Source organism: Otolemur garnettii, unplaced genomic scaffold (assembly GCF_000181295.1).
Source record: "Otolemur garnettii isolate 467f Iridium unplaced genomic scaffold, OtoGar3 scaffold00002, whole genome shotgun sequence".
Classification (NCBI taxonomy): Eukaryota; Metazoa; Chordata; class Mammalia; order Primates; family Galagidae; genus Otolemur; species Otolemur garnettii.
In genome coordinates this window covers 49204053-49231366 of record NW_003852397.1, presented here as the reverse complement: position 1 = coordinate 49231366, position 27314 = coordinate 49204053, and the positions used below count along the sequence as shown (strand labels likewise).

Sequence of the window (27314 nt, the reverse complement as noted above, 5' to 3'; positions counted from 1 at the left end):
TTATTCTAGAGATAAAAAATGTTAAGGATATGTATAGGAATTTGTTGGTTCAGGATGCTCATTATAGCACTGTTTAGTAACAGAGTTTTTTTCACCCCCCACCCCCCACACTTAATGCCCTTAAAAAGGAGACAAGTTAGTAAGGTGCAGTCCAGGCGCTCAAGGCATCAATACAATACCACAGAGCTGCTGAGAATGACGGCTCTGAATGACGCTGGGAAACTGTACACTAGGTGGCTAAGTAGGAGGGAAAAAATGGCTACAAAATAGCACATGCCATCTGATCCTTTTAATAAAAGCAACTGGTAGATGGGTTTTCAAAGAGGAAATACTGGAAACATAGACACCCAGGTGCTATTTCTGAATAGTGTGATGACAGATGGTTTTTACTTAAATTTCTTCCTCCTTATCTGTATTTTCTAAAAGCTGCACATTCTATTTTCATCATTAAGAAACTTATATGAAGAAAATGCTTTGTTTCAGAGTCTGAAATGAAATGTCAGGGCATCACTGGGCATGTGGAGATGGGCAAGCTCAGTCTTCCTGCTGGCCCTGCACTCTAACACCATTTCTGAGGTCCCCTTGGGAGCAGCAGGAGAAGGCAGCAGGGTTGGCCTCAAGAACAAGCTGTCCTCCTGTTCTGAAGAGGAGGGGACTTTCAGAGATCTTCTGGGTACAGATAAGCAGAACTCACCTGTGGACTGGGTTACACACGAGATCTTGTAGGACAGCCATACACTCGCCAGGCAGAGGAAGGTGGCCAAGAAACCGAAGATCTGCAGAGGAGAGAGAGGCCAGGGAGTCACAGGCCGGAGGCCAATCGCTCATTCCCTGCACCATCTGTGACCTGACCTCCTTGCCATGCTCAGTCACTGGCCCCTCGTCCCCTGGGTTGGGTCCAGGTCTGGTCTGGCAGCCAGGCCCCTGGTCTCCACCCTCTGCCTTTTTTACTCTAGGCAACTTCAGTGTCCAGGTTTGGGTTTCTATCTAAAAGGGAGTTGGGACCAACCCACTGTACTTTGATTATCTGGAACAGATAAGTAAGGTGAAATCATATTTTGGATTTAAAAATTTTAAACAATTGGCTGGGCATGGTGGCTCACACCAGTAATCCTAGCACTCTGGGAGGCCGAGGCGGGTGGATTGCCTGAGCTTACCAGTTCAAGATCAGCCTGAGCCAGAGGGAGACCTTGTCTCTAAAATAGCTGGGTGTTGTGGTGGGTGCCTGTAGCCCCAGCTATTTGGGAGGCTGAGGCAAGAGAATCGCTTAAGCCCAGGAGTTTGAGGTAGGTGTGAGCTGTGATGGCACAGCACTCTACTGAGGGTGACATAATAAGACTCTGTCTTAAAAATAAATAAAAAAATAAAAATAAGTAAATAAATAAATAATAAAATTAAAAAACATTTTTTTTAAATGTTCAAATGGATTTTATTGGTGTGGTGGCACTGTCTGCATTTCATTTGTTGTGGCTTTCGGCTCTGTTCTGGCTTCATAGCCATGTAAGAGCCGGAAGCTGAGGCCTTTATATCTAGGTTGCACATATTAAATAATATTAGACTAAAACAAGTCAGGGAAATGTACATTTCCTTTCTCAAGATCCATCTACTGCTCAAATTCGAGGACAGTTGATTTAGTCCAGCCCAACCCCCTCACTGTAGATAAGGAACAAATGACTGTAGATAAGGAACAGGGTGGCTGGGGAGGAAGGGACCTTGGGAGAGGCTCTCAGATGGCCCGGGAGAAGGTGGGCCCTGGTGTCTTTGGAACTCTGAAACCTGCAGCCATGTTCCTTCCTGTGAACACACTGGCAGCTGTAGCAGCTAAACTTACTGATCCCTTACTCTGTAACTGCCAGGTATGGATTCCATGAACACAACTCTACGAAGGGGGTGCTAGTGTTACCTGCCCTCATGCCCACCCCATTTTATAGCTAAAGAAAGGGAGGGGCATGGGATGTGAGCCCAGGGAGTCTGGCTCCAGAGTCCACACTCTGCTCACGGGGCCACCCTAGTGCACGACTGAAGTCCCCAGCTGACATGGACAGGAATGGTCCAGGAGCAGCCAGGTGAAGGGCAGGATTTTCAACAAGGTTTGGTTTTCTTTTCTAGCCCGGCTGCCAGTTTACATAAACAGCTGCCACCCCAGCCCACACTCACTACTCCCTGAGTGCCTTTTCCCTGGCTCTTTTGTACCAGTTGTTTGTAGCACATAATTAGCCTATTAGAGCCTGTCCTGGCCTCTCATTGTCTGTTCTGCACAATTAGCACATTACATACTATCCCAGTCTCCAACTGTCTGCACTGCATAATTGAACAGTTTATTATATCGCTATATAACACCATTCTAGATGACAATGCCTTGTTTGCTAATTGTTTCATGTGCCTTCTCCTCACCTCCTAAGCTAAATTACCACTTTCTCATAAGCAAGGACTGTATTTTAAAAATTTCTTCTGGCTGCCCCAGGCCCCATGCACAAAGACAGTGTATGATAGATGTCAGCTCTCAGGAATCCAGGGCTGAACTAGCAAACCCAGAGGGGATCTCTCTGAGAGGGCCCTGGAGCACAGAGGGCATGGATTTCCTCTGTGTCTCTTCCCCCAGTCTGCATGGTAGCTGGGCAGGTAGTGTTTAAGGGCCACCCTCTACAGAGACGTTCTGCCCCCCCATGCTGACCTTTGGAGGAAAGACTCCATTTCGCAGTGTAATTCTAGGAGCCAACCCATGCCCAGGCCGAAGTCTGGAGAATTTTAGTAACGTGTGTAAGTGAAAGGCAGTGGATGTTACACACAGAGAGCTATTTATTCGTTTCTTTTTCTTTTCTTTTTTTTTTTTAGAGACAAAGTCTCACTTTATCGCCCTTAGTAGAGTGTTGTGGTGTCACAGCTCACAGCAACCTCCAGCTCTTGAGCTTCGGTGATTCTCTTGCCTCAGCCTCCCAAGTAGCTGGGACTGCAGGTGCCTGCCACAACACCCAGCTATTTTTTGTTGCAGTTTGGCCAGGGTCGGGTTTGAACCCGCCACCCTTGGTATATGGGGCCAGCGCCGAACCCACTGAGTCACAGGCGCTGCCCCGTTTCTTTTTCTTTTTTAAAAAAGATAGGGTCAGCTGGGCCCGGTGGCTCATGCCAATAATCCTAGCACTCTGGGAGGTCTGTGCAGGAGGATCTCTTGAGCTCAGGAGTTTGAGACAAAAACGTGAGCAAGAGTGAGACCCTGCTTCTACTAAAAATTGAAAGGAATTTAGCTGGGGTGGGTTGTGGTAGTTGCCTATAGTCCCAGATGCTGGGGAGGCTGAGGAGGATCGCTTGAAGAAGGAGGATCAAGCAGGAGGATCGCTTGAACCCAGGAGTTTGAGGTTGCCTTGAGCTAGGGGGATGCCACTATACTCTAGCCTGGGTAACAGAGACTCTTTCTAAATAAATAAATTAATTAATTAATAAATAAAACAAAAAGATGGGGTCTTGCTGTGTTGCCTAGGCTGGACTCAAACTCCCAAGCTCTAACGATCCTCCTGCCTCAGCCTCCTTAGTAGCTGAGATGACAAGTACACCCCACCATGCCTGGCTTGAGACAGCTTTTCATTAAAAAAAAAAAAAAAAAAAACTCATTTAAAAAATCTTGTCTTCTCATTAGTAAAGCAAATCAGTACTGGTGCACAGGCTACTGAACTGCAAATAGGTAAATCAGAAATCAGATGACAGGAATCTATGAATCTTTTAAAAATAATATAAATAATATGTACATATATCTATATGCCTATACATATATATGTATACATCTCCCATCATACTGTTGGGGTTTTTTTGGTACATTTCCATCTACTTCTATTTGTGGCTATCACATGGATCTATTTTTACCTCTGAAAGGCAAAGAGGTATTATTTCCTGCCCTGAATACTATTAAGAATCAGGAATGGTTGTAATAACCAAGTCCCCAGCCCTTGACCCCCTCCCTAGGACCAGTGGGGAACAAGCCCCCTACCCTTGAAAAGAAAACCTCTCCTAAGCCTTTTAGTCCTAGCCCCCTCAAGGGTAAAGAAGCAGCCTGAAATTAAGGAAGTAGGCAGGGAGGGGTTGAGCCCTTGATGAAAAGGTCCCAAGTTGTTCTTGGAAAATTACCCAACATTTGTTTTGAACCCTTGGACTATGTGACCCTCATCTGATGACCCATGAAGTAATGTACTTGTGATATATTTTATGATTTATGTATCCCCCACCCTGAGTTGTGTAAGCCTTTATGATGTACCCTTATTTTGTGACCCCTGAACTGTACTGAACTGTGCTAACTGCAGTGATTTGCCTTCTGTATTGCGCTAGCTTGCTGAGCATACATGACTATGCAGAGTAATAGTATAAAAAGGATTTTTACCCACTATTCGAGGCTGCATGCCTATATGGTATCAGCCCCTTGTAGGTGCACCTGCAGGTGTATGAAATGATCAATACATTTCTATTAATTAATTACATCTGAAGTGAGGTCCATCCTTCTGTCACATCTGCCATTTATTTCACAGTAAAGCCAAGACTCATGGCAGATATTACTAATTGATCATAGTATCCTGTCCCCTGGGCTCATAAAAGGCCCTGAAATTCTTCTCTGCATATTACTGAGGCAGCCACAAGTAAATGATGCGCGTGGGCATGTGCCCACCAAGTTAAGTAGTGGCGGTAAGTGAGAGGGGCTGGGGGCTGCTGGCCATTTGAATTTGCCAACAGCCCTGACACACTACCTTCAGACACCCCTCTGCTGTGAGCTCAAGTTTACAGCTCTTTGGAGGTAGCTGCCGGCTGGACTGAGGTAGCATCGAATCTATGAAACAAAGGCCCCAGAAACCAACCACTTTTCGGCCCCCGCCATGAAAAAAACGAGCATTTGAAATATGAATTGCTTCCTAAAGGCTCCTGAGAATGTCCTCACCGATCCGGCTACCAATCCGCTCCAGTTGTAACTCTTGGAGGCTGCCACGATGGAGGCGATGAGCAGGAGCAGTGTACCGATTAAATAGTGCAGAAGTTCCTGGGGGCAAAAACAGAGCAGAGAGTGGGTAAGGGGGGGCACTCCTAGCTCTCCTACAGCAGCTGGGCATCAGAAAAGATGAAAAGAAAGGGACAGTGACGCTTCTGATTCTCCCTCATAACACCCCGCCAGGAAGAGGCCAAGCAGGAGAGGAAGGAAGCTGGACCGGCGGGAAGGAAAGGGGACATAGAAAGGAAGCCACCAAGGACGGCTCCACTCCTGATATCAAGTTGCAGACAGTACCTTGACCTCTGGCTAAAGCTACTGAAAAGCAAATGAGCTTCTTACAACTCACAGGCTGGAGAGTTTGAACAAAATCCCAGCTCTGAGAAGTGAAACCCTTTAAAGAGATGTGTTCCTTTCTCTGCAGCGTCAGAGAAAGTTCTGGGCTAACAACGCACTGGCTTTGTGTGGCAGCCCTGAGTGTGGACTTGAGAGGCATTTGTTCTTCAGGACCCTTCAGACTTCGGGGCCTAGAGTGAGGGGTGTATGTAGTGTCAGCTGGCTGCCTCACTCCTAAGCCCCCTGGTTTGTCTCATTTTGTCATTTCCTCTTCTCCACAGAAGAATCCCTCTGGCTGGGCTCTACCAGCGAGTCTCCTAGCAGGACTGATTCTATCTTTACTTCTTGCCTTGACCCATGGACCTCCCATTTCCACCACATTCACTCTTTATGATTAAAATAGCATCTCCGTTGCCATGGACAAGGCTGCAGCTTTCGGCAGTATGGAATGCTTCCACCTCACCCTTCACCTTCCCCATTCAGTACCAGACCAGAGAAGAACTGGAGATGAGTCTCACTTGCTCTGAAATCTAGAGGCCATCCATTTTCAGTTGTCTTCAGTGAGAATTTAGACACTATTCCTTCAGGGCAGGAAGCTATTAAATTCTGGAAAAGCATTCTACTTTTAAGCTTCAGCTCTTCTCACCTCACAGCTTTGCAAAATCAAAGACCCTCATTTCTTTTTTAGTGACTTGAAAGGACTGTCACACCGTAGATCACAGAGTTTGTGACTACAGAGCAAATCAGTAACTGGACGCTTCCCACCTCCAAGATTTTCACCTACAAAGGAAGAGGAGGATGACATGGGGCAGGGAAAGATGATTTGAGAGAATCATAACTGGGAAGTACTTAAATAGTACTCAGCCAAAAATACGTGGCAGAGGCTGTCCTTCCAACACTCGGCCCCTATTTAGCCTGCTCTGTTCTTGTCTGAGGTTTTATTCTTTCCTTTCCTTCCTGAATCTCAACATCAGGGCAGAAAGGTACCATAACATTGAAAGTGGCTTAGAACTCAGAACACAAAGAAATGTCTCTCCAAATAACAGTGGGTAATAACATTAAATGTGCATGATTAAACAATTTAATCAAGAGGCACAGGTTGTCAGACTGAATTTAAAAAACCTAGCCTGTGGCTCAACCGGCTAAGGTGCCAGCCACGTACACCTAAGGTGGCGGGTTCGAATCCCCAGCCGGGACCCGCCAAACAACAACGATGGCTGCAACCAAAAAAAATAGCCGGGCGTTGTGGCAGGCGCCTGTGGTCCCAGCTACTTGGGAGGCGGAGGCAGGAGACTCGCTTGAGCCCAGGAGTTGGAGGTTGCTGTGAGCTGTGATGCCATGGCACTCTACGCAGGGGGACAGCTTGAGGCTCTGTCTCAAAAAAAAAAAAAAAAAAAACCCTAAGATATACCCATAGTATATGTTGTCTACAGTGTATGCTATAAAGGAGACACATTTTATACTCAGAGATCTGCCATGTAACTGTTAACCAAATGAAAGCCAGAGGGCTATATTAGTATCGGGCGGGCAAAACATACTTTAACACACAAAAAGTTACTATAAAGAGGGACATTTTATAATAATGAAAAGGTGAAGTCACCAGGAAGATATATAACAGATGTATACATCTTCTAAGAGAGCCAAAATACAAGAAGCAAAAAAATGAGGAGAGAAACAGATAATTCGAAAGAAATTACAAGGAAGACTAGAAAATACCTGAAGATGAATGAAAATGAAGACACAGTATACCAAAATGATGGGATGCGATCAAAGCATTTCTCATAGGGAAATTCATAGCTGTAAATACAAATAGTAAAAAAGAAGAAACATCTCAAATTAAACTTCCAGTGAAGACACTGGAAAAAGAAGAACAAACCAAATGTAAAGCAAGTAGAATGAAGACAATAAAAATTAATGATAAAAAGAATAGAAAAAAACAGATAAAAATCAAAGAAACCAAAAGCTGGTTCTTTGGAAGAGTAACAGAACTGATAAAACTTTAGCTAGAGGGCGGCACCTGTGGCTCAAAGAAGTAGGGCACCAGCCTCGTATACCGGAGGTGGTGGGTTCAAACCCAGTCCTGGCCAAAATCTGCCAAAAAACAAACAAACAAACAAACCAAAAAAACCCTTTTAGCTAGACTGATCAAAAAAAAAAAAAAAAAGAGTGTAAGAGAGAGAAAATGAGAAAGAGAAGATGCAAATGAAAGAGGAAACATTACTAGTGACCTTACAGAAATAAAAAAGATTTTAAAAATACTATAAACAATTAATTGCAGTTGGACGCATTGGCTTACACCTGTAATCCTAGTACTCTAGGAGGCCGAGGCAGGAGGACGGCTTGAGCTCAAGAGTTTAAGATCAGCCTAAGCAAGAGTGAGATCATGTCTTAGTGAAAATAGAAATAATTAGCTGGTGTGGTGGCATAGCTACTCAGGAGGCGGAGGAAGTAGGATCCTTGAGCTCCAGGAATTTGAGGTTGCCGTGAGCTAGGCTGATGCCATTGCTTGCTAGCTGGCACTGAGAGAGCAAGAGTATATCTCAAAAAAAAAAAAAAATTAATTAGATGCCACCGATGCCTAGTCTACCCGTCAAAGTACTTTTTCTAGGATGAGTTCACAAACTTAACTGTCAGTTGTTGTATGATGACAGGTCTGATGGCCATTCAAGACAAAGAGTTCCAAAACTGCTTTGATGAAACATAGAAAACGGTTGAGAAAAATCTAACACTCTTCATGGAAGTTTGACTAGAAGGGAACTTCCTCAATCTGATAAAGGCATCTACCAAAAAACTCATCTCTAATATCACATTTAATGATGAAAGATGAAATGCTTTCCTCAAACTATCAGAGAAAAGGTGATGCTGCTCTTGCCATTCTAGTCAGCATTCAACTAATTTATTCAACTAATTTCTTGCAACAAGGCAAGAGAATGAAATCAAAGGCACTGCGATTAGAAAGGAAGAAGTAAAAACATCTCTTTGTAGATGATATGGTGTTATGTGTGGAATATTCTAAGAAACCCACTAAAAGTCTATTAAAATAAAGTTCGGTGAGGTTGAAGACAGGATTAATACAAAAAGTAATTATATTCCTATTCGCTTTCAATGAAAAATATGAAAATGAAATTGAGAAAAAAAATCTGCATGAAATAGCATCAAAAGAATAAAATACTTAGGAATAAATTTTCTTTTTTTTCCTTTTTTATCTTTTTGAGAGAGTCTCACTATGTCACCCTCAGTAGAGTGCAGTAGCATCACAGCTCATAGCAACTTCAAACTCTTGGGCGTAAGCAATTCTCTTGCCTCAGCCTTCCAAATAGCTGGGACTACAGGCACCCGCCACAATGCCCAGCTATTTTTTGTTGCAGTTGTCATTGTTGTTTTGCTGGCCCCAGCTGGGTTGGAACCTGCCAGCCTGGGTGTATGTGGCCAGCGCCCTACCCACTGAGCTACTGGGCACTGCCTAAGAACACATTTTTTTAAAAAAAGTATAAAACAAATCTTATACTCTGAAAATTTTAAAACATTGAAAGAAATGAAAGATTTAAATAAATGGAAAAATCTCCCCTGTTCATGGATCGTAAGACTTAAAATTGACAGGGTGGCAATATTCTCTAAGTTAATCTACAAATGTAACACAATTAGCAATATTTTCAGCTAATTTCTTTTTTTTTTTTTTTTTTTTGAGACAGAGCCTCAAGCTGTCCCCCTGGGTAGAATGCCATGGCATTACAGCTCACAGCAACCTCCAACTCCTGGGCTCAAGCGAGTCTCCTGCCTCTGCCTCCCAAGTAGCTGGGACCACAGGTGCCCGCCACAACGCCCGGCTATTTTTTGGTTGCAGCTGTCATTGTTGTTTGGCAGGTCCGGGCTGGGGATTCAAACCCGCTACCTTAGGTGTATGTGGCTGGCGCCTTAGCCGGTTGAATTATAGGCGCCGAGCCCAGCTAATTTCTTGGTAGCTGAAATTTCTAGGTAGAAATTAAAAAGCTGACTTTTTTTTTTTAACTAAAGATATACTATTTTATTGGATAAATACTTGTCTTGAAAAAACACATTTTGTCGAGTCACAATAATTACCTTTGTTGGAGACATAACCCACAGAATCTTCTCCCATTTTGAGGGCTGTCTGCTTGCTTTACTTACTGTGCTCTTTGCTGTGCAGAAGCTTTTTAATTTGATGAGGTCCCAGAAGTGTATTTTTGATGTTGCTTCAATTGCCCAGAGGGGTCCTCCTCATAAAATATTCGCCTAGGCCGATTTCATCAAGAGTTTTCCCTACACTTTCTTTTAGTATTTTTATAGTTTCATGTCTTAAGTTTAAATCTTTAATCCAGTGAGAGTTTATCTTAGTTAGTGGTGAAAGGTGTGGATCCAGCTTCAGTCTTCTGCAGGTTGCCAGCCAGTTCATCCAGTACCATTTGTTAAATAGGGAATCTTTTCCCCATTCAATATTTTTAATTGGCTTGTCAAAGATCATATAGTGGTAAGTAGCTTGGTTCTCTATTCTGTTCCATACATCTACCTCTCTGTTTTTGTGCCAATACCATGCAGTTTTGATCACTATGGATTTATAGTATAGTCTGATGTCTGGTAGCATGATTCCTCCTGCTTTGTTTTTATTTCTGAGTAATGTCTTGGCTATTGGAGGTTTTTTCTGATTCCATATAAAATGAAGTATTATTTTTTCGAGATCTTTAAGTATGACCATGGAACTTTAATAGGGATTGCATTAAAATTATATATTGCTTTAGGTAGTATGGACATTTTAACAATGTTAATTTTTCCCAACCATGAGCATGGTATGTTTTTCCATTTGTTAACATTTTCAGCTATTTCTTTTCTTAGAGTTTCATAGTTCTCTTTATAGAGATATTTCACGTCCTTTGTTAGGTAAACTCCCAAATATTTATCTTCTTTGGCAGGACTCCTATTTCCTAATGTCACAACTATAAAGTTACAGTAATCAAAACAGTGTGGTACTGGCATGAAGAGACATACAGATCAATGGAACAGAATTCAAAGCCAGAAATCCATGTATTTAACGATCAATTGAATTTGACAAGGGTGCCAACTCCATTCAATGGGGGAAAAAATAGTCTTTTCAACAAATGGTGCTGGGAACACTGGGTATCTCCCTGCAAAAAATGAAGTTGAACCCTTACCTCACACTATATAGAAAAATTAACTCAGTATTATACTAAGCAAAATAAGCCATGAACAGAAAGTAAAACACTGCATGTTTTCAGTCATGGGAGCTAAAAAGATTGATCTTACCAGAAGTAAAAAGAGCAGAAGATGGCTTGGTGCCTATAGCTCAACCGGCTAAGGCGCCAGCCACGTATACCTAAGGTGGTGGGTTCGAATCCCCAGCCCGGACCCGCCAAACAACAATGACGGCTGCAACCAAAAAATAGCCGGGTGTTGTGGCGGGCGCCTGTGGTCCCAGCTACTTGGGAGGCGGAGGCAGGAGACTCACTTGAGCCCAGGAGTTGGAGGTTGCTGTGAGCTGTAATGCCATGGTACTCTACCCAGGGGGACAGCTTGAGGCTCTGTCTCAAAAAAAAAGAGCAGAAGATACTAGCAGCTAGGGACAGTATTGGGAAGGGAAGGATAAGGAGAGATTTGTTGAAGGCCACAAAAGTACAGCTAGATAGGAAAAATAAGTTCTTGTGTTCTTTATAACTATAGTATAATTATAGTTAACAATAATACTTCATATGGTTTCAAATAGCTAGAAGGAGGATATTAAATATTCTCAACACAAAGAAATGATAAATGTTTCACATGATGGATATGCTAATTATCCTGATCTGATCATTATATAGTATATGTGTCAAAACATCACTATGTATGCTCTTAATACGTATCATTTATTATTTGTCAAATAAAAATAATTTTAAAAATTAACACGAAATGGATCAAAACTTCAATGTAAAAACTAAAACTATAACATTTTTAGAAGAAAACATAGAGGTAAATCTTGGCAATCTTGAATTTGACAATGGTTTCTTGGATATGACACCAAAAGCATAAGGTATAAAAGAAAAAAATAGATAAGTTGGATTCATCAAAATAAAAAACTTGTGCTTTAAAGAAGACCAACAAAAAAAAACTAAAAAATAGAATGGAAGAAAATATATTCAAATCATATATCTGATAAGGGACTTTTATCTAGACTATACATGGTATAAAGAACTCTAACAACTCAATAATAAAAAGACAAATAACCTAATCTAGAAATAGGCAAAAGATTTTATTTTATTTATTTTTTATTTTTATTTTTTGAGACACAGTCTCATTATATCACCCTTGGTAGAGTGCCATGGTGTCACAGTTCACAGCAACCTCAAACTCTTGGGCTTAAGCAATTGTCTGGCCTTAGCCTCCCAAGTAGTTGGAACCACAGATGCCTGCTGTGTTTGAACTCACCAGCCTTGGTGCATGTGGCTGGTGTTGTAACCACTAAGCCATGGGCATGGAGCCAAGGCAAAGGATTTTGATAGACATTTCTTCAAAAAATATATATGAATGGCCAAAAAGCACACGAAAAGATAATTGACATCATTAGTCATCAGAGACGTGGAAACCACATGAGATACTGTTTCATACTAACTTAGAATGGTAGGATCGAAAGGCAGATGATAAATTTTGGCAAGAGCGTGGCGAGACTGGAACCCTTGTACGCTGCTGGTGGGAATGTAAAACAGTGAAGCCACTGTGGTGTACAATCTGACAGTTTCTCAAATAATTAGACATAAAGTTACCATATGACTCCAGCAATTCTACTCTTAGGTAGATACCAAAGAAAAATGAAAACATGTCCACACAAAAGACTTGAATATGAACATTCAGAGTGGCATCATTCATAATAGTCAAAAGGTGAAAACAGCCAAAGGTCCTTCAGAGATGAACAAAAAACAAAGTGTGGTATATTCACGCAATGGAGTAATACTTGATTATAAAAAGGAATGAGGTACAGATGTATGCTACAACATGGAGAAATCATGAAAACAGTCTGCTAAGTGAAACAAGTCAGCTAAAAAGATGCCATATGTGATTCCATTTATATGAAATGCCCCAAGTAGAAAAATTTTAGAGACAGAAAACAGATTGATGGTTGCTTAGGACTGGAGGAAAAGAGTGGTGGGGAGCTGAGAGCTAAAAGATACAGAACTTCTTTGAGGAATGATGAAAATGTTTTAAAATGGACTGTGGTGACAGTTACACAATTTTGAAAATATATTAAACTAGACCCTATTGAATTGTACTCTTTCCATGGGTAAATGGTATGGAAGGTGAACTGCCTATCAACAAAGCTTTTTAAAAAAAATCATGTAGTGAGAAGAAATAAATATCTGGCCACCTCTGATTATCTCCCTAGGCTCTGCCAGTCCCTTTTATTTGTTTATTTTTTTTTTTTGAGATAGAGTCTCACTATGTTGCCCACGGTAGAGTGCTGGGGTGTCACAGCTCACAGCAACCTCAACCTCAAACTCTACTTGGGCTCAAGTGATTCTCTTGCCTTAGCTTCCCTTGTAGCTGAGACTATGGGTGCCCTTCACAACTTCTGGCTATTTTTGTCTGTTTGTTTAGCAGGCTCAGACAGGATTTGAACCCACCAGCCCTGGTGCATGTGGCTGGCTCCCTAACTGCTGAGCTATAGGCAGCGAGCCTGCCAGTCCCTTTTAGCTAACAAATCCTATCATTCAACCCTCATGACAGCATAAATAGCCATCCTCTCCATCACCTTCTTCCTCCCATGTTCCTCCTCCAAACTCACACCCCACAGCCCACTCTGTTACGTGAGAAAATAAACATTGAGGTGAGAGCCACATGCTTTTTGTAGCTGGAAAGTGGGTTTTGGAAACCAGAGACGTCCAGCATCTCTGGGAAATTCAGGACAGAAGCTGCAAAGGATTGTTCAAGAGGTGGAATGGGCAAACAGGAAAGCCTCTGTTGGGTCTCAAAGCGGCTCATATCCTGACTTTTGCACGTGGAGAGCAGGGCCAGGCCACTCTTACCGACAGGGGCCAGCTGATACAGGTGAGCACACGGTAGAAGCGGAAGAGGTGGACCAGGTAAAAGGCGAGGATCATTATCAAGTCGCAAATGGTGACCACTTCAAAGTAGGTGTAGGCACTGTAGTTGGTCCACGGAGAGCTCCGCACACAGATGAAGGCAATCAGCAGTGTGACCTGAGACATGAACAGAGAGGCATCAGAGAAGTGCCTGCCCACGATGCGCACCCGGGGCAAGAACAGATAAACAGAAAACAAACCAGACACCCCCGGCAGGCCTGAATTGCATTATTTCTACCCAAATTGGCCAGTAGGTTGGAAGAGTATAATTTCATACAGTAGCTTTTTAAAACACGTGCTAGTTGGAAATGCTGACAACGGCAGAGACTGACTTTGCCTTCTCTGAAGTTCATTATGTTGTGCCGGCAGGATGTCTTCTCCGAGAGGAGGCGGGAATAGAGGAGAATAACAAAGCAGAACCATTTCGTTTATTTGCTGGACCTCCATGGAGCAAAGAATAGAGCACAGAGCAATACTGGACCTAGGGTTTCCATATCAGGCTGGACGGTATAAAGCTGCCAATATTCAGCTGTTTTCGACCTACAAAGATGACAATTCACGTGTTACAGCTTCCTGGTTGGCAGCTAATGGTTACCATTTGCTGATGCCTGACATACACGATCTCACTAAGGCCTTGCAGAAAGCTGCCAGGTAGGCAAAATCACCCCCATGTTCAAAGGGGGAAAACGAGGCACACAGGTTTAACATTTGTCCCAGGCTACCCAGCTTGTGAGCAGCGGGGGTGGATTTGAATCCAGTTCTGCTTGACTCCAGGGACTCTGTTCCTCCATGTCGGAAGCAGTTCTGTCTCCTGACAACATAAGTCATCGTCACAACAAGGTGAGAAGGGTGGGTGTGTCATCAAACTGTGTGGGGCCCTGCTTCAGAGGCGGTACTGCTCACCACCAGGGCGGGTGCTGAGAGCTCATTCAGTGACACTGTCATATGCATGACTGACTGAATGAATGAATGTGCAGAATTAATGACATACTATTGAACAGATAGGTCAGGCAAATACTAGCAACACATGAATGTGACAGGTGTGTAGACTGGATGAGGGGAAAGAAGATTGTGAGTTTTTGTGAAGGGCACTCAAAAGGCAGTGAAACCTTGTCCACTCCATGCAGGGAACAAATCAATAACACACAGGGTTAAATGCATGTAGACTCTATTTTAAATGCACAACTGAAGGCGGCGCCTGTGGCTCAGTGGGTAGGGCACCGACCCCATATACCAAGATGGCAGGTTCGAACCCAGCCCCAGCAAACTGCAACAAAAAATAGCTGGCACTTATAGTCCCAGCTACTCGGGAGGCTGAGGCAAGAGAATCGCCTAAGCTCAAGAGCTGGAGGATACTGTGAGCCGTGACGCCATAGCACTCTACCAAGGGCGACAAAGTGAGACTCTGTCTCTTAAAAAGAAAAAACTACACAACTAATTTAGGAAAACGATTATTTTATACAGCTTCTTTCCTATAGAATAGTAATCCTTGGAGGGGTAGGGGAGAGAGGAGGATGGGGGGTTGGGTGTGTGGGGTATAGAGAGAGAGAGAGGGAGAGAGAGGGAGAGATTGATTTGTGTCCTGTGGGACACTGGGCAATGTCTGGAGACATTCTTGATTGTTATACGTGGAGGATTCTACTGGTTTTTAGCAGGTAGAGGCCAGGGGTGCTGCTGAACACCCCACAATGCATAGGCTAGCTGCTCCAAATGTGACCCCCTAAACTACGGTACCACGTTGAAAACCCCTGCTGTAGAAAGTGTCAGTCTACAATGAGAATTACATCACGATCCGACTCCAGTTGAAGTGGCCGATGCTAAACGAGCTCTTAGGCTCTGAAGCCCCTTGTTTCTAGCTCTCTGTCGAGATCCCCAGCTATAGGTACACCAGCTACAAAAGAATTCTTGGCTTAAAGCTTCAAGTGGGCACAGACAGTGTGCTGCTGGCAGGTCAAAACTCTGACATGAGGGGGCCTTACCCTTTGATTTCCCTTTGCTAATGAGCAATGAGTGTTTTCCTTTTTTCGGTTCCTCTGAAGCCAGCCAGCCATGGCAATATAGTGATTCATACCCTGAGACTGTTTCAAGCTCTGATCATGCCTCTGCTTTACATGTAGGAGTGTGTGTGACCATCAGGGCCCTGCTGCCTCGTCAGTCCCATTTCCCAACCTCATCTATTTGGGGAGGTCTATGGGTTTCCCCAGTACCATGCTGAGTCTCTCATGTACTGGGCTATTTTTATTCAGGGATTAAATGCAGATAACTGGAATTATGCAGTATGATTCCTAAGTGAAACTGCAATTTTGCACCTAATTTGATGCAAGGATTAAAATAATGTCTACAACTCTCTTTTTTTTTGAGACAGAGTCTCACTATGTCACCCTTGGTAGAGTGCTGTGCTATCACAGCTCACAGCAACCTCAAACTCTTGGATTTAAGCAATTCTCTTGCCTCAGCCTCCTAGGTAGCTGGGACTACAGACACCCACCACAATGCCTGGCTATTTTTTGTTATAGTTGTCATTGTCACTTAGCTGGCCTGGGCCGGGTTCGAACCTGGCTCCCTTGGTGTATGTGCCTGGTGCCGTAACCACTGTACTATGGGCGCTGAGTCTACAACTCTTCTTTTTTTTTTTTTTTTGAGACAGAGCCTCAAGCTGTCGTCCTGGGTAGAGTGCCATGGCATCACAGCTCACAGCAACCTCCAACTCCTGGGCTCAAGCAAGTCTCCTGCCTCAGCCTCCCAAGTAGCTGGGACCACAGGTGCCGGCCATAACGCCTGGCTATTCTTTGGTTGCAGCCATCATTGTTTGGCGGGCCCAGGCTGGATTCGAACCCACCAGCTCAGGTATATGTGGCTGGCTCCTTAGCTGCTTGAGCCACAGGTGCCGAGCCTACAACTCTTCTTGGTGACAGAGTTAGTCCTCTCTCCTGGTGCCAGAGGGATATGGAAGTTTCTTGATGACAAAAGGGGCCTGGGCAGGCCTTCCCTCTCTGAGCTTCCGGGGCTGAGTACTGTGCAGTAGGACGTACATCACCATCCTGTCACAAACATTTCAGGTCTCTCTGGGAAACTTGAAATAAGACTTCTTGAATTCTGTTCACATGGCCTACAGCTGCCTACCATGTGCCCTTCTTCAGAAAAGCTCAATTTTGGAAAACTCTAGTTTAGATAGCATATGTTGTGTACTTAACTCATGTTCCTAAAACCCTCCTTTTGTCCAAGGATTCATTCATTCCAACTGTAAATAGCCAGTGTCTTAGTGAGCTCCCCATAGTCCCAACATTTTGAAAGGCTAAGGTGGGAGGAATTGTTTGAACCGAGTTGAGGTTACAGTGAACTATGAGGTTACAGTGATCAGAGCATGGCGTTCCAGCCTAGGGGGACAGAGCTAAACCCCATTTCTTAAATACAAAATAAAATCTTAAAATAGATATGACTGACGCCAGACTTTTCAGGAATTCTTTTCAGGACAGTAGGTAACTTCTACAAATGTTGGGGACCCATGAATAATTTAAATCAGTTCTCAGAGGGCAACAAGAAAGGTGAAGTAGAAGAAAGACAAAGACAGTGGTGGAGAAGAGGCCCTGGGGTGCTTGTCCCCTCTTCCCCTCCTCTGGATCTCTCCTGTTCCCAGTTAGAAAAGCAAATGAACAAACGCCCAAGTTCACTGGAGGGAGGAAGTTCTGACTTCAGCACAGGTTAAGGCTGGGGGAGGCTCTCTGGAAGAGAGACGTGTTTCTGCTAAGAGTGACTTTGGTGCTGCCCAAAGGGCTAACTTGTCTCTTAAGGTGCCTTGCAGCTCCTCTCAGAAGGGTTTATTCTTTTGTGCTGAACTGTCATGAACATCGAAAATAACATCTCTATGTCTGGGGGTTAAAAGTAACGTTGCAAGAACCCTCAACTCAAAGCAAGGGTCCCACATGCCAGTCATGACACTGTGGTATCATGGAATTAGAATTTCAGAGTAGAAACATCCCTCCTCCCCTAAGCTGTGTCCGTTTTGACTCTATCAAAATTCGTACTAGATGAAGATTTTTGTGAAAGTAGCAGAGGGTTTCAATTTCACAGATGGCTTCACCCAAGAAAAATGACTGTCCCCTGAGGACTTCAGAACTAGACCAATCTGGTCCTAACTTGAGTAGACACCCACAGCCAGGTGCCAGACAGTCTGTCCATGTCCCAAGCCTGGCTGAGCCCTCCAGGAAGAAATGGAGTTTTGATTTCTAAGATGAAAGATTTCTGGAAAAGACTCAAGAGGCACTTTTTAGGAGATACCTACTGGGCAGAGCAAGTGTCTCCAGCTGCCAGCTTGGGAACATTCCCTCGGTGGGCCTGAGTCCTCACATCCCCACCACGTCAGTCTGCTGAGTGTGCCTGTGTCTGGCTGAAGATGGCACCAGACGCCTTTTGTTTTGGGAGCCCCGGGCTAGATGCTGGTTCCCTTGCTGACCTTGGAGTAATGCTTCAGTGACAGAGACAGGGTGGAGGAAAGGATGTACCTGATGAAAGCCAACATCAAAAGGTCCTAGGTCCAACTTTGCTGGAAAATCCCAGGAGATAAAAGTCAGGTTTGTTCAAAAAGTCAGAAAAGAGAAGGGCGGGCGCGGTGGCTCACACCTGTAATCCTAGCACTCTGGGAGGCTAAGGTGGGTAGACCGCATGAGCTCAGAGGCTCCAGACCAGCCTGAGCCAGACTGAGACCTTGTCTTTAAAAATAGCTGAGCATTGTGGCAGGCGCCTGCAGTCCTAGCTACTTGGGAGGCTGAGGCAGGAGAATCACTTAAGTCAAAGAGTTTGAGGTTGCTATGAGCTATGATGCCATGGCATTTACCGAGGGTGACAAGGTGAGACTCTGTCTCTAAAAAAAAAAAAAAAAAAAAAAAAAAGTCAGAGAAGTGGCTGCTGACTTTGGGGGCTGGAAGCTGTGGATGTCAATGCAGACAGGCCCACATACGACTTCACTTGGCAGCACAGACAGGAATGAGGATCTGATATGTCCCCAACTTTAGCTGAATTTTGCCCTGGGTGCAAGGAACTTTACTCCTGCCTTTCGATTAAAACCTCCACTACATCACAGGCATTGGGCAGCCTTCGTGCAATCTCATTATCACCGTGTGGCTGAGAGAACCTCACCCCAGCTCAATTCCTCCAGGCCCCGTTTTGCTCACCAACATCAGGCTCTTGCCCACCCTTCTGTACCCTAAGCACATAGTTTTGTTTTCTATCCATAAATGAAAATGCCATAAAAACATAACACGTAAAAGAGGGAGAATAATTCAGGGAATGTCAGGGATCCCCAGCTCCGGGTCTTGAGCAGACAGACAACGCACTGGCTTCTGAATCTAACTGTGCCGTGAAGCTACCTAGCAGCGTCCAGAAAACCAGATTCCATGTCTGTCTGTGCTGAGAGCATTGCTGGAAGGACACATGAGACGCTGGAAACAGTGGTTGCCCCTGAGGAGGAAGGGTGATGTATACTAGTTTTAAAAATTTAGTTATTTGGGGGTGGCGCCTGTGGCCCAAGGAGTAGGGCCCTGGCCCCATATACCAGGGGTGGTAGGTTTAAGCCCGGCCCCGGCTAAAACTGCAAAAAAAAAAAAAAAAAATCACTTTTTTTTTTTTTTTTTTTTTTTTGGCAAGGGCTGAGTTTGAACCTGCCACCTCTGGCATATGGGACCGGCATCCTACCCTTTTGAGCCACAGGCACCACCCTATTTCTGTTTTCTTATATGATAAGGTATAACAAATTAAATTTCAAAAAAGCAATTTTTAAATGACACATCATCTTGGAGATTTTTAATGCCACACAAATATAGATCTACCTTTTTATTGTCATTGTCTGCACAGTGTCACCCAGGCTGTGGCTTTCCTTAACTCAGAGTGTCTCAGCCTTGGCACTACCGACATTTGGGGCTGGATGTCGCCCTGGCTGTTACCTGCCAGGAGCTCGTCTCTATCCATTTTCCAGCTGCAACAACCAAAAATGTCTCAGGACATTGCCAAAGGTCCTCTAGGGGGTAAAGTTGCTTCTGTTTGAGAACTGATATTTCAACAGTCTTTTACGGATGGGCATTTAGCACATTCCCTGTTTTTCACCAATACAAACGATCCTGCAAAAAATCAGATGCATTTATTCGTGTATATATGAATATATGTGATAAATTCCCAGAAGTGAAACTACTGGGTGAAAGCATATGCACATTTAAGATTTTGTTGTTTGTTGCTAAAATGCTACCCAGGAGACATGAGTCTCCCTATCTATGGAATCTTGCCAACATACATTAATAATATTTAAAAAGAAGTGAAAAAAAAAAAAGGAACAGAAGTGATATCATGTTGTTTTGATTTTCATTTGTCTAATTACCACTGCGTTGGATGTCTCTTAATATGTTTATTATTTACTGCCTGTTTATGTTCTTGGCCTATTTTTTATTATAAATGTAAAGAATTCTTTCTATTCTGAATATTAACTTACTGTTACGGCTATCGCAAATGTATTTTCTCCATCTCTCTTTGGCTTTATTTAGTCTTCTGTCTTACAAAAGTTTAAATTTTTATACAGTCAGATCTATGCATCATGTTTTATAGCTTCTGATTTTTATGCCTTGTTTTCCACTTCAAGGTTTTTTTTTAAAAAGTAGTCTTCCACATTAAAAAGAAATATTTGCTTCCTTCTAAAATGTATATAACCTTTAGGTCTCTAAGCATCTAGGATTTACTTTTGTAGATGGCATGACCTAGGGCACACGGTAGAGTTCTAACTTTATCCAATTAGTCAATCGATTGAACTAACATTGTTTATTGGACAGCCCTTCCTTCCCCCGCTGGTTTGAAATGCCACCTTTAACACAAATGTCTACCAGCTCATTTCCAATCCATTGTCCACACAGCAATTACCCTCAACTTTAAAACACTGAAGTCTTGAAATGTAAAACCACTCAACAGTTTCCTACCCTTTGAGAATAAGAGCAAAATTCTTTAATGAGGCTCAAAGGAACGCAAGTTCTGATCCGTGCTACTTCTGGGTGCCTGGAGCTCTTCATGTGCTGCCTTTTAGGAGGGTCCCCAATTCTCTCTTAGGGAATGTCTGCAACCTGTACTGTATCTGGGTATTTGTTGGTTAACTTGTTTGCTACTAAGTAGAATATAAACTCCATGAGTACAGGGACCCATCAGTTTCACTTGTGCTCTGTGTGTCCTGCACACAGTAGCTGCTCAATTCAACACCGGCTGAATGAATGGCTCTTGGGGCCATCCTGCCATCCTCTGTGACTGCTCCATGACTCTCCATCTCCCTCCCTCACTTGCCTCCTGTCCAGCAACTGCGCTCTGTTGGTGAACATCACTTAGGCACTTAGCACAATGGAAGCAATGAGTGACTTTTGGAGGTTGCCCTCAGAACATCTTTATACTTGACAGAATGTCCTTGTCACCTGCCTTTGGTCTATCCTTCAGGCTTCTCCAGGCAGAATGTGGGTGTAATGTAAGAGTCAGGTTCCTGATTCTCAGCTCATGATGGGGCCAGAACACTCTCTGCTTGTTACTCAGGCTGGGCCATGTTCTGTCCCTAACCAATTTTCCCACAACAAAGTACAACCTTCAGGCCACCTGTGCTTTACCAGCAAAGATCATCAGGATCACATGTAGAAAGACTGGGCTAGAAAGCTCACCTTGCTGAAAATATCCCTGCATCAAAGGATGAGATGTGCCGCTGACATTCACTGTGTAGCACACTTTGTGGTTTGGTGTTTATGTTGAACTGAACTAAAATACAAATTTGCAACGAGCAGTGGTTTCTCTCTGGCTTGTTTCTCTCTCAGTGTCTGACACTCTTTCCTGGCCTCTTCAGTGGCTGACTCAATTTCAAGACAACAAAAAGAGCATCCTCTGTCTCGTCTCCTGCTGTCTCTAGGGGAGGACATACTTCTTTGGATACACACGGTAGTGGAAGGACAGAGATCTGGATGGTCACCTCCACAAGGAGGCCATTTGGAGAACTGAGTCATCTGAGAGGAATAAGGACAGCTGAGACTACGTGGCGATGCCACAGAGGGCTGAACCCCAAGGAGAAGGACATCTGCTGTGGTGCCCAGCCTGGCTCCTAGGATGACCAGCAGAGCAAGGTAGTCACTAACACTGCTGCCTGCTCACCGTGCACCAAGCTCTGTGTGCCTTGTGTGCCCGTGCCCTTATCCTCACAAGTGTACGACCGATGCAGGTACTATCATCCTCCTCAATGTGCAAAAGGAGCCTGAGGCACAGAGATGTCAAGGGATTGTGCCAGTCACACAGCTAATGCTCCTGGAACCAGGGGTGGGACCCAGGCAGCCTGGCTCTAGCAGTGCTGCAGCCTCCTGTTGCTATGGCAATGCAGCCATCCTGCATTAGCCATCTCCCAAGGCTGCCCCAGCCTCACCTCTGGCTACTGATGTATGTCAGCAAAAGTGAACTGGCAGAGAGGAGGGGAAGATGTTTGGGGGTCAGCGCCCCTGGACATACCCAGGGGTGCAGGGCGCACCAGTTGAGGCACGGCAGGAGGTGCAGAGTGATGTGGATGTCCCAAGTAGGGGGAGGTGAGAGAAGCAGCAGTAACAACTGCCCAGGGAGTGCCTGCTGGGCACCAGGCAGCATGTGCTGGCTCATGTCAGCCTCACAACTGCGGCCAAGGGGCACCGGGACCAAACTAGCAGATCAAAGCCAAGTGGGAACCAGGAGAGGTCCCTTGCCCAAGGAAGGTCATCTATGTGGCAAGTGATGCAACTTATGTGACCCCCAAGGCACTGTGCTGGGCCACACTTCTGCTCACTTACTGTTTAGAGGAGAGGTAGAAAGGAAAGGAAGCCGTCACCCTGGTGAGGGCTGTGGGGTGAGAACAGTACATTCATTACCCCCTGTGTACCCCAAACAAGTAGGGGCTCTACACCCAGAAGCGAGGGTTCACCAGAGAAGCTGTGTGAAAGACATGCTCAGCGGTAGATTAGGCCAGAGCAATGGTTTACTTAGGAAAAACCTAGCCTACGAAGCGCATGTCCCTCCAAGGCCACTTCCCACTATATACAGTTTGACCTCGGCCTGCACATGCAGCGTGGATCACCACGAATTCACTATTGTACCACGCATCCTCAGTGCCCAGCACATAGTATGTTTTAAATCCTATCTGCAGAACTGAATCTGGGATTAAACTGAATTCTCAGCAGCAGCTCTAGTTTACAATGGCCAGCAGGCTGAATGCAGCCTCTTTTCTGCAATCATTTCCCTAGAGGTTTTCAGGGGATTGTAATTGGAGGTGGCCCTGGACACAGAGCTATGCTTTCATAAAGGTGCAGGGGGAAGGGGGTACCTGAGCAGGTCCTGTCCTGGCACACAAACACAATGACCAGAAATTAGATCAAGTGTCTGTGGATGAGAGGAAGCACAGTACTGGATCCCAACAACATGGGAACGAACGGGCACAAGTGATCTTCTGAGGGTGATGAAAATGTCTGAAAATCGGATTATGATGATGGTTGCACAGCTCTATCAATTTATTCAAAATATTTGAACTGGAGAAGTAAAAAGAATTAATTTTACAATATTAGGTTATATCTCAACAAAGCCATTAAAAATAATGCAAAGGGCTGGGCACAGTGGTTCATGCCTATAATCTTAGCACTCTGGGAGGCCCAGGTGGGTGGATCACCTGAGCTCAGGAGTTCGAGACCAACCTGAGCAAGACCAAGACTCTGTCTCCAAAAAAAAATAGCTGGGTGTTATTGGCAGGCACCTGTATTCCCAGCTATTTGGGAGACTGAGGGAAGAGAATTGCTTGAGCCCAAGAGTTTAAGGTTGCTGTGAGCTATGACACCATGGCATTCAACCCCAAGGCAACTAAGTAAGACTCTGTCTCAGAAAAAAAAAAAAAAAGAAAGAAAGAAAAGAACCTGGCAGTGGGATATAGCTCTACAAAAACTGGTCATTGAGTCAGTGATTATTACAGCTAGCCAGGTGACAGGTACAAGGGGGCACATTGTGCTTTTCTCTCTACTCCTGTCCATGTTTCAAATTTTTCATGAAATTAAAAAAAAACCCACACAGTCCAATAAGCTTAGAGAAAGAACTAATCGCCACGGGGTGGGGGGGAGGGAAATTAAGATTTGTAGTCATACCTCTTCCCATAAAGGTAAGAGAGGAAGTTAGGAAATTTTATTTTATTATTTTGAGACAAGAGTCTTACTCTCTAGCTTGGTGCCTGTAGCTCACTGGTTACGGCACCAGCCACATACACTGGGGCTGGTGGGTTCACACCTGGCCTGGGCCTGCTAAACAACGATGATAACTACAATAACAAATGAGCTATGATGCCATAGCTCATAATAAGACTCTGTCTTAAAAAAAAAAGGCTCACTCTGTTGCCCTGGGTAGAGTGCCGTGGCATCATAGCTAACAGCCATCCAAACTCTTAGTCTCCAGTGAGTTATCTTGCCTCAGCCTCCCAAGTAGCTGGGATTACAGGTGTCACCCCACAATGCCCAGCTCTTTTTAGAGATGGCGGGTCTCACTCTTGCTCAGGCTGGTCTCGAACCCATTAGCTCAAGCAATCCACCTGGCTCGGCCTCCCAGAGTGCTAAGATTATAGGCATGAACCACTGTGTCCAGCCTCTGTTCATTTATTTATTTTTTTAGAGACAGAATCTCACTTTGTCACCCTCAGTAGAGCACCATGGTGTTGCAGCTCACAGCAACCTCAAACTCTTGGGCTCAAGTGATTCTCTTGCCTCAGCCTCCCAAGTACCTGGGACTATAGGTGCCCACCATAATGCCTGGCTGTTTTTTGTTGCAGTTGTCATTGTTGGTTAGCTGGCCTGGGCTGGGTTTGAACCCGCCACCTTCGCCACCACTGTGCTACGGGCGCCAAGTCTGTTCATTTTATTTTTAAAACATAATAGTTCCTTATAATAAACAGTTCAAGCAGTGTGATGCGATGGGGCTTCCTCACCCAAAAGCAGACAGTGATTTTTGGTTCCTTTTGATAAACTGAAGGAAAGTGCAATAGTTCACATTCTGATGACAGCCAGACCAAGTGACAAGGATTTCACCCTCACAAAAGTCACCAGTGCAGAGGCTGGGTGGGAGTGTGACTGACAAGCTCCCTTGACTGATGTCTGAATGGGGCCAGGTGGGCAGCTGTAGTCTACAGCTTTCCATAATTCTCAGGTGTAATGTGGGCTGAACGCACTCGTCTGACTCTAAAAGAACAGAAGGGACATTCTGGAGCAATGAAGACAAGGATTGACCAAGCACCCAAGCTGCTTGGATCAACTTGGCAAGGGGTGTGGAGAAGCATCTCTAAGAGCCTAGGAAGTCTGGAAATACCCTGGCATGGTGTAATTTTGCTAGCCAAAGTTCCTATGTAAGCTGAAAATGGTGCAAAAAGTTACACGTGAAGATGATCCTTAGTCAAAAAAATGACGGCAGCTGAGCTGTAACAGGTAAGCTGCTCCACAACACCCCAGCTTCATACCTCTCTAGACCGTCCACCTGCCTGAATCTCACAGACACCTTTCACTGGCTGCTCTCTAGAGGCTCAGCAGCCTCTTAACCCCCTTCCTGATTGATGGTTCATCAAAACTTTTCTATTTGTGGATATTTTCTGCTTCCCCTCTAACAGGCACCTTTCCCTGGTTCTGGTACTGAGATGTGGAAATGAAGGGGAAACTCAGTGTCAGGCAGGAGCTCAGGGCAGCTGCACTCCAAGGCTGGAGGGAGCAGGCCATCCACTCCAGGCACCTCAGGTGACAGGATTTGTTGTAAGGGCACGGGAGCCCCCTGAGCACCTCTCAGGCAGCTCTGGGAGCTCTCTTCATCACTCAGGTAGAGCCAACATGGGGGCATCCTTCTTTCTTGCTCTGCAGTCTCTGCCACGTATTCTGGGACTGCACTCCTCTCACAGCAGGCTTTCCACAGGGAGCGCCCCATTCACCAGTCACATCACAGGCCTCTGCCCTCCCTCACGTCCACCCTATTGATGATGTAGTCTCTGCTCCAGCCAGTCTGATCCAGGCTCAGGTAATGCTATATCCTGGCAGCTTCCTCAGAAGAGGAGGCCGTAGGCATGGCAGACACTTAAGAGATGCATGATCTGATGAGGACTTGCTCTTCTACACACTGCAGAAGTTTAACGTGAGGTCTGTACTCACAAAGAGGCTTGCAGGTCATGTCAAGGAATGGCTCCAAGCTCCCTTTCTAAGGTCTGCTTCTGTTTTCCCATGCATGATCCATGTCCAAACCGAAGTAGCCTACGGGCCATTCTCTATCCTTTACTTCCATCTCTCCCTGTTAAACCCCTGCTTCTAGACAAGATACTCCATAGAACTTCGTCTTCTTGTTGGAAATGTTCTTTGCCTGTGCTGTCCAATATGGTAGCCAATGGCCACCTGCAGCTACTGAGTTCTTGAAATGTGCTAATGTACTAAGGAATTGAATTCTTTTTTTAATTTAATTAATCTAAACTTAAGTAGCCCTAGGTGGTTAGTGGCTACAGTATTATATAGTTGTAGACTCTCCAGGAATCACCCTGTGCCCCCTGGCCCCCAAATTGAGGGCACACCCCCTCTGGCCCCTTCTCTGGTGTCTGTCCCAGCTCCTCCCATGTCTCATGCCCTTCATTCAGACCCAGACAGGGTCTTGGTCTCTTCAGATTTCACAAAGCAACTATTCATTGTAAGAATTCACTATGTGCTTGTCCTTTTCAGTTGAACCAGACCTTTGCTCCTCCTTGGATTAAGAACTGGGTTCCTAGGAATGGCTCTTCACATAGTGCAAAGAAGCCAGCAACCTTCCACAGACAGTGCCCAGGGAGTGGTTCCCCCAGCCATGCCCTGCATTCTTTTTTATGTAAATCTGGTTTTAATTCCAAGAAGCAGTTTTACTTTGGTACAGCTGCCTCAGTTCAGCAGCTGGTGCTACCGTCTAGAGGTATGGCCTTAACTTCATCATGGCTCAAATTCTTCATCCATATACTAGTAGTGATAATATACCCTGGAAGGGTGTTATGAGGATAAAATCAGTTCATACATAAAAAGCAAGTGCTGTGCTTGACACAAATAATCACACACTAAACAGTGAAGTAACATTAACAGCAAACCAACATATAAAGATTGAGAGTTGAGCTTGGGTCTGAAAGGTCCCTCTAGACTTAACATTAAATTATCAAACATCTAAAAAATATCCACATCCTTTGACCCAATCATGTCACCTCTAATAATTTATCCAACTGAAACGTACATAGGTATGGGCCAAAATTTGTTTATGAGACTAGTCATCACAGTGTTATAAAAATGGAAAAATTAGAAAAACTCTATCCAATAGTAACTGATTATAGTTTATGACAAAATACTATGTAAACATTAATAAAAATGTTTACCTATGGAAAAAAATCTGGCATAAAGTTGCAACTATCCCTTCTACTGCCCTAATAAAACAATGGACATATATTTAAAGGAAAATACCACAGACAAAATGCTAAATGTGAATATTTGGGGGTGACGGCATTATGTGTTATTTTCTCCCTTTGTGCTTTTTGGTGTTTTTTTGCTATTGCATTTAAAATGTTACAACTTTCATAATTATGAAAAACATAACTCTAAATAATCTTGCTTTCATAACATAGGAAAATATTCATGGCATAGTTGTAAATATAAAAAAAGGTCAACAAAGACTCTGATGAGAAAATAGAACCATTGAGAGAAAAAGAAATGGCAGCCACGTCTCCAGCACGTTGACAGGGGTTAACTCTGGTTGTAACGCAGGGTTTTAGATTAGGGGGCAGATGTTCTAGTCTGTTTAGGATAATCCTAGTTGACACTTGTGATCAGCTAGCTGACTGGTGTCCCCACCCACTCAAAAGTACCTTGCTAAATTATACATGGTACACCCAGGGGTTCTCATTTTCC

General features: G+C 44.3%; 1 protein-coding gene across 1 annotated transcript in view; it reads right to left on the bottom strand.

Moving 5' to 3' along the window:
• CMTM7 (CKLF like MARVEL transmembrane domain containing 7) overlaps positions 1-27314 on the bottom strand; it is a gene marked incomplete at its 5' end in the record, with an annotated part of 60047 nt that overhangs the window by 2580 nt on the left and 30153 nt on the right. The window contains 3 exons of the mRNA XM_012804869.2: positions 695-776; positions 4919-5017; positions 13324-13497. Of these exons, the coding sequence (XP_012660323.1) occupies positions 695-776; positions 4919-5017; positions 13324-13497 (355 nt within the window). The remainder of the gene's footprint in view (positions 1-694; positions 777-4918; positions 5018-13323; positions 13498-27314) is intronic.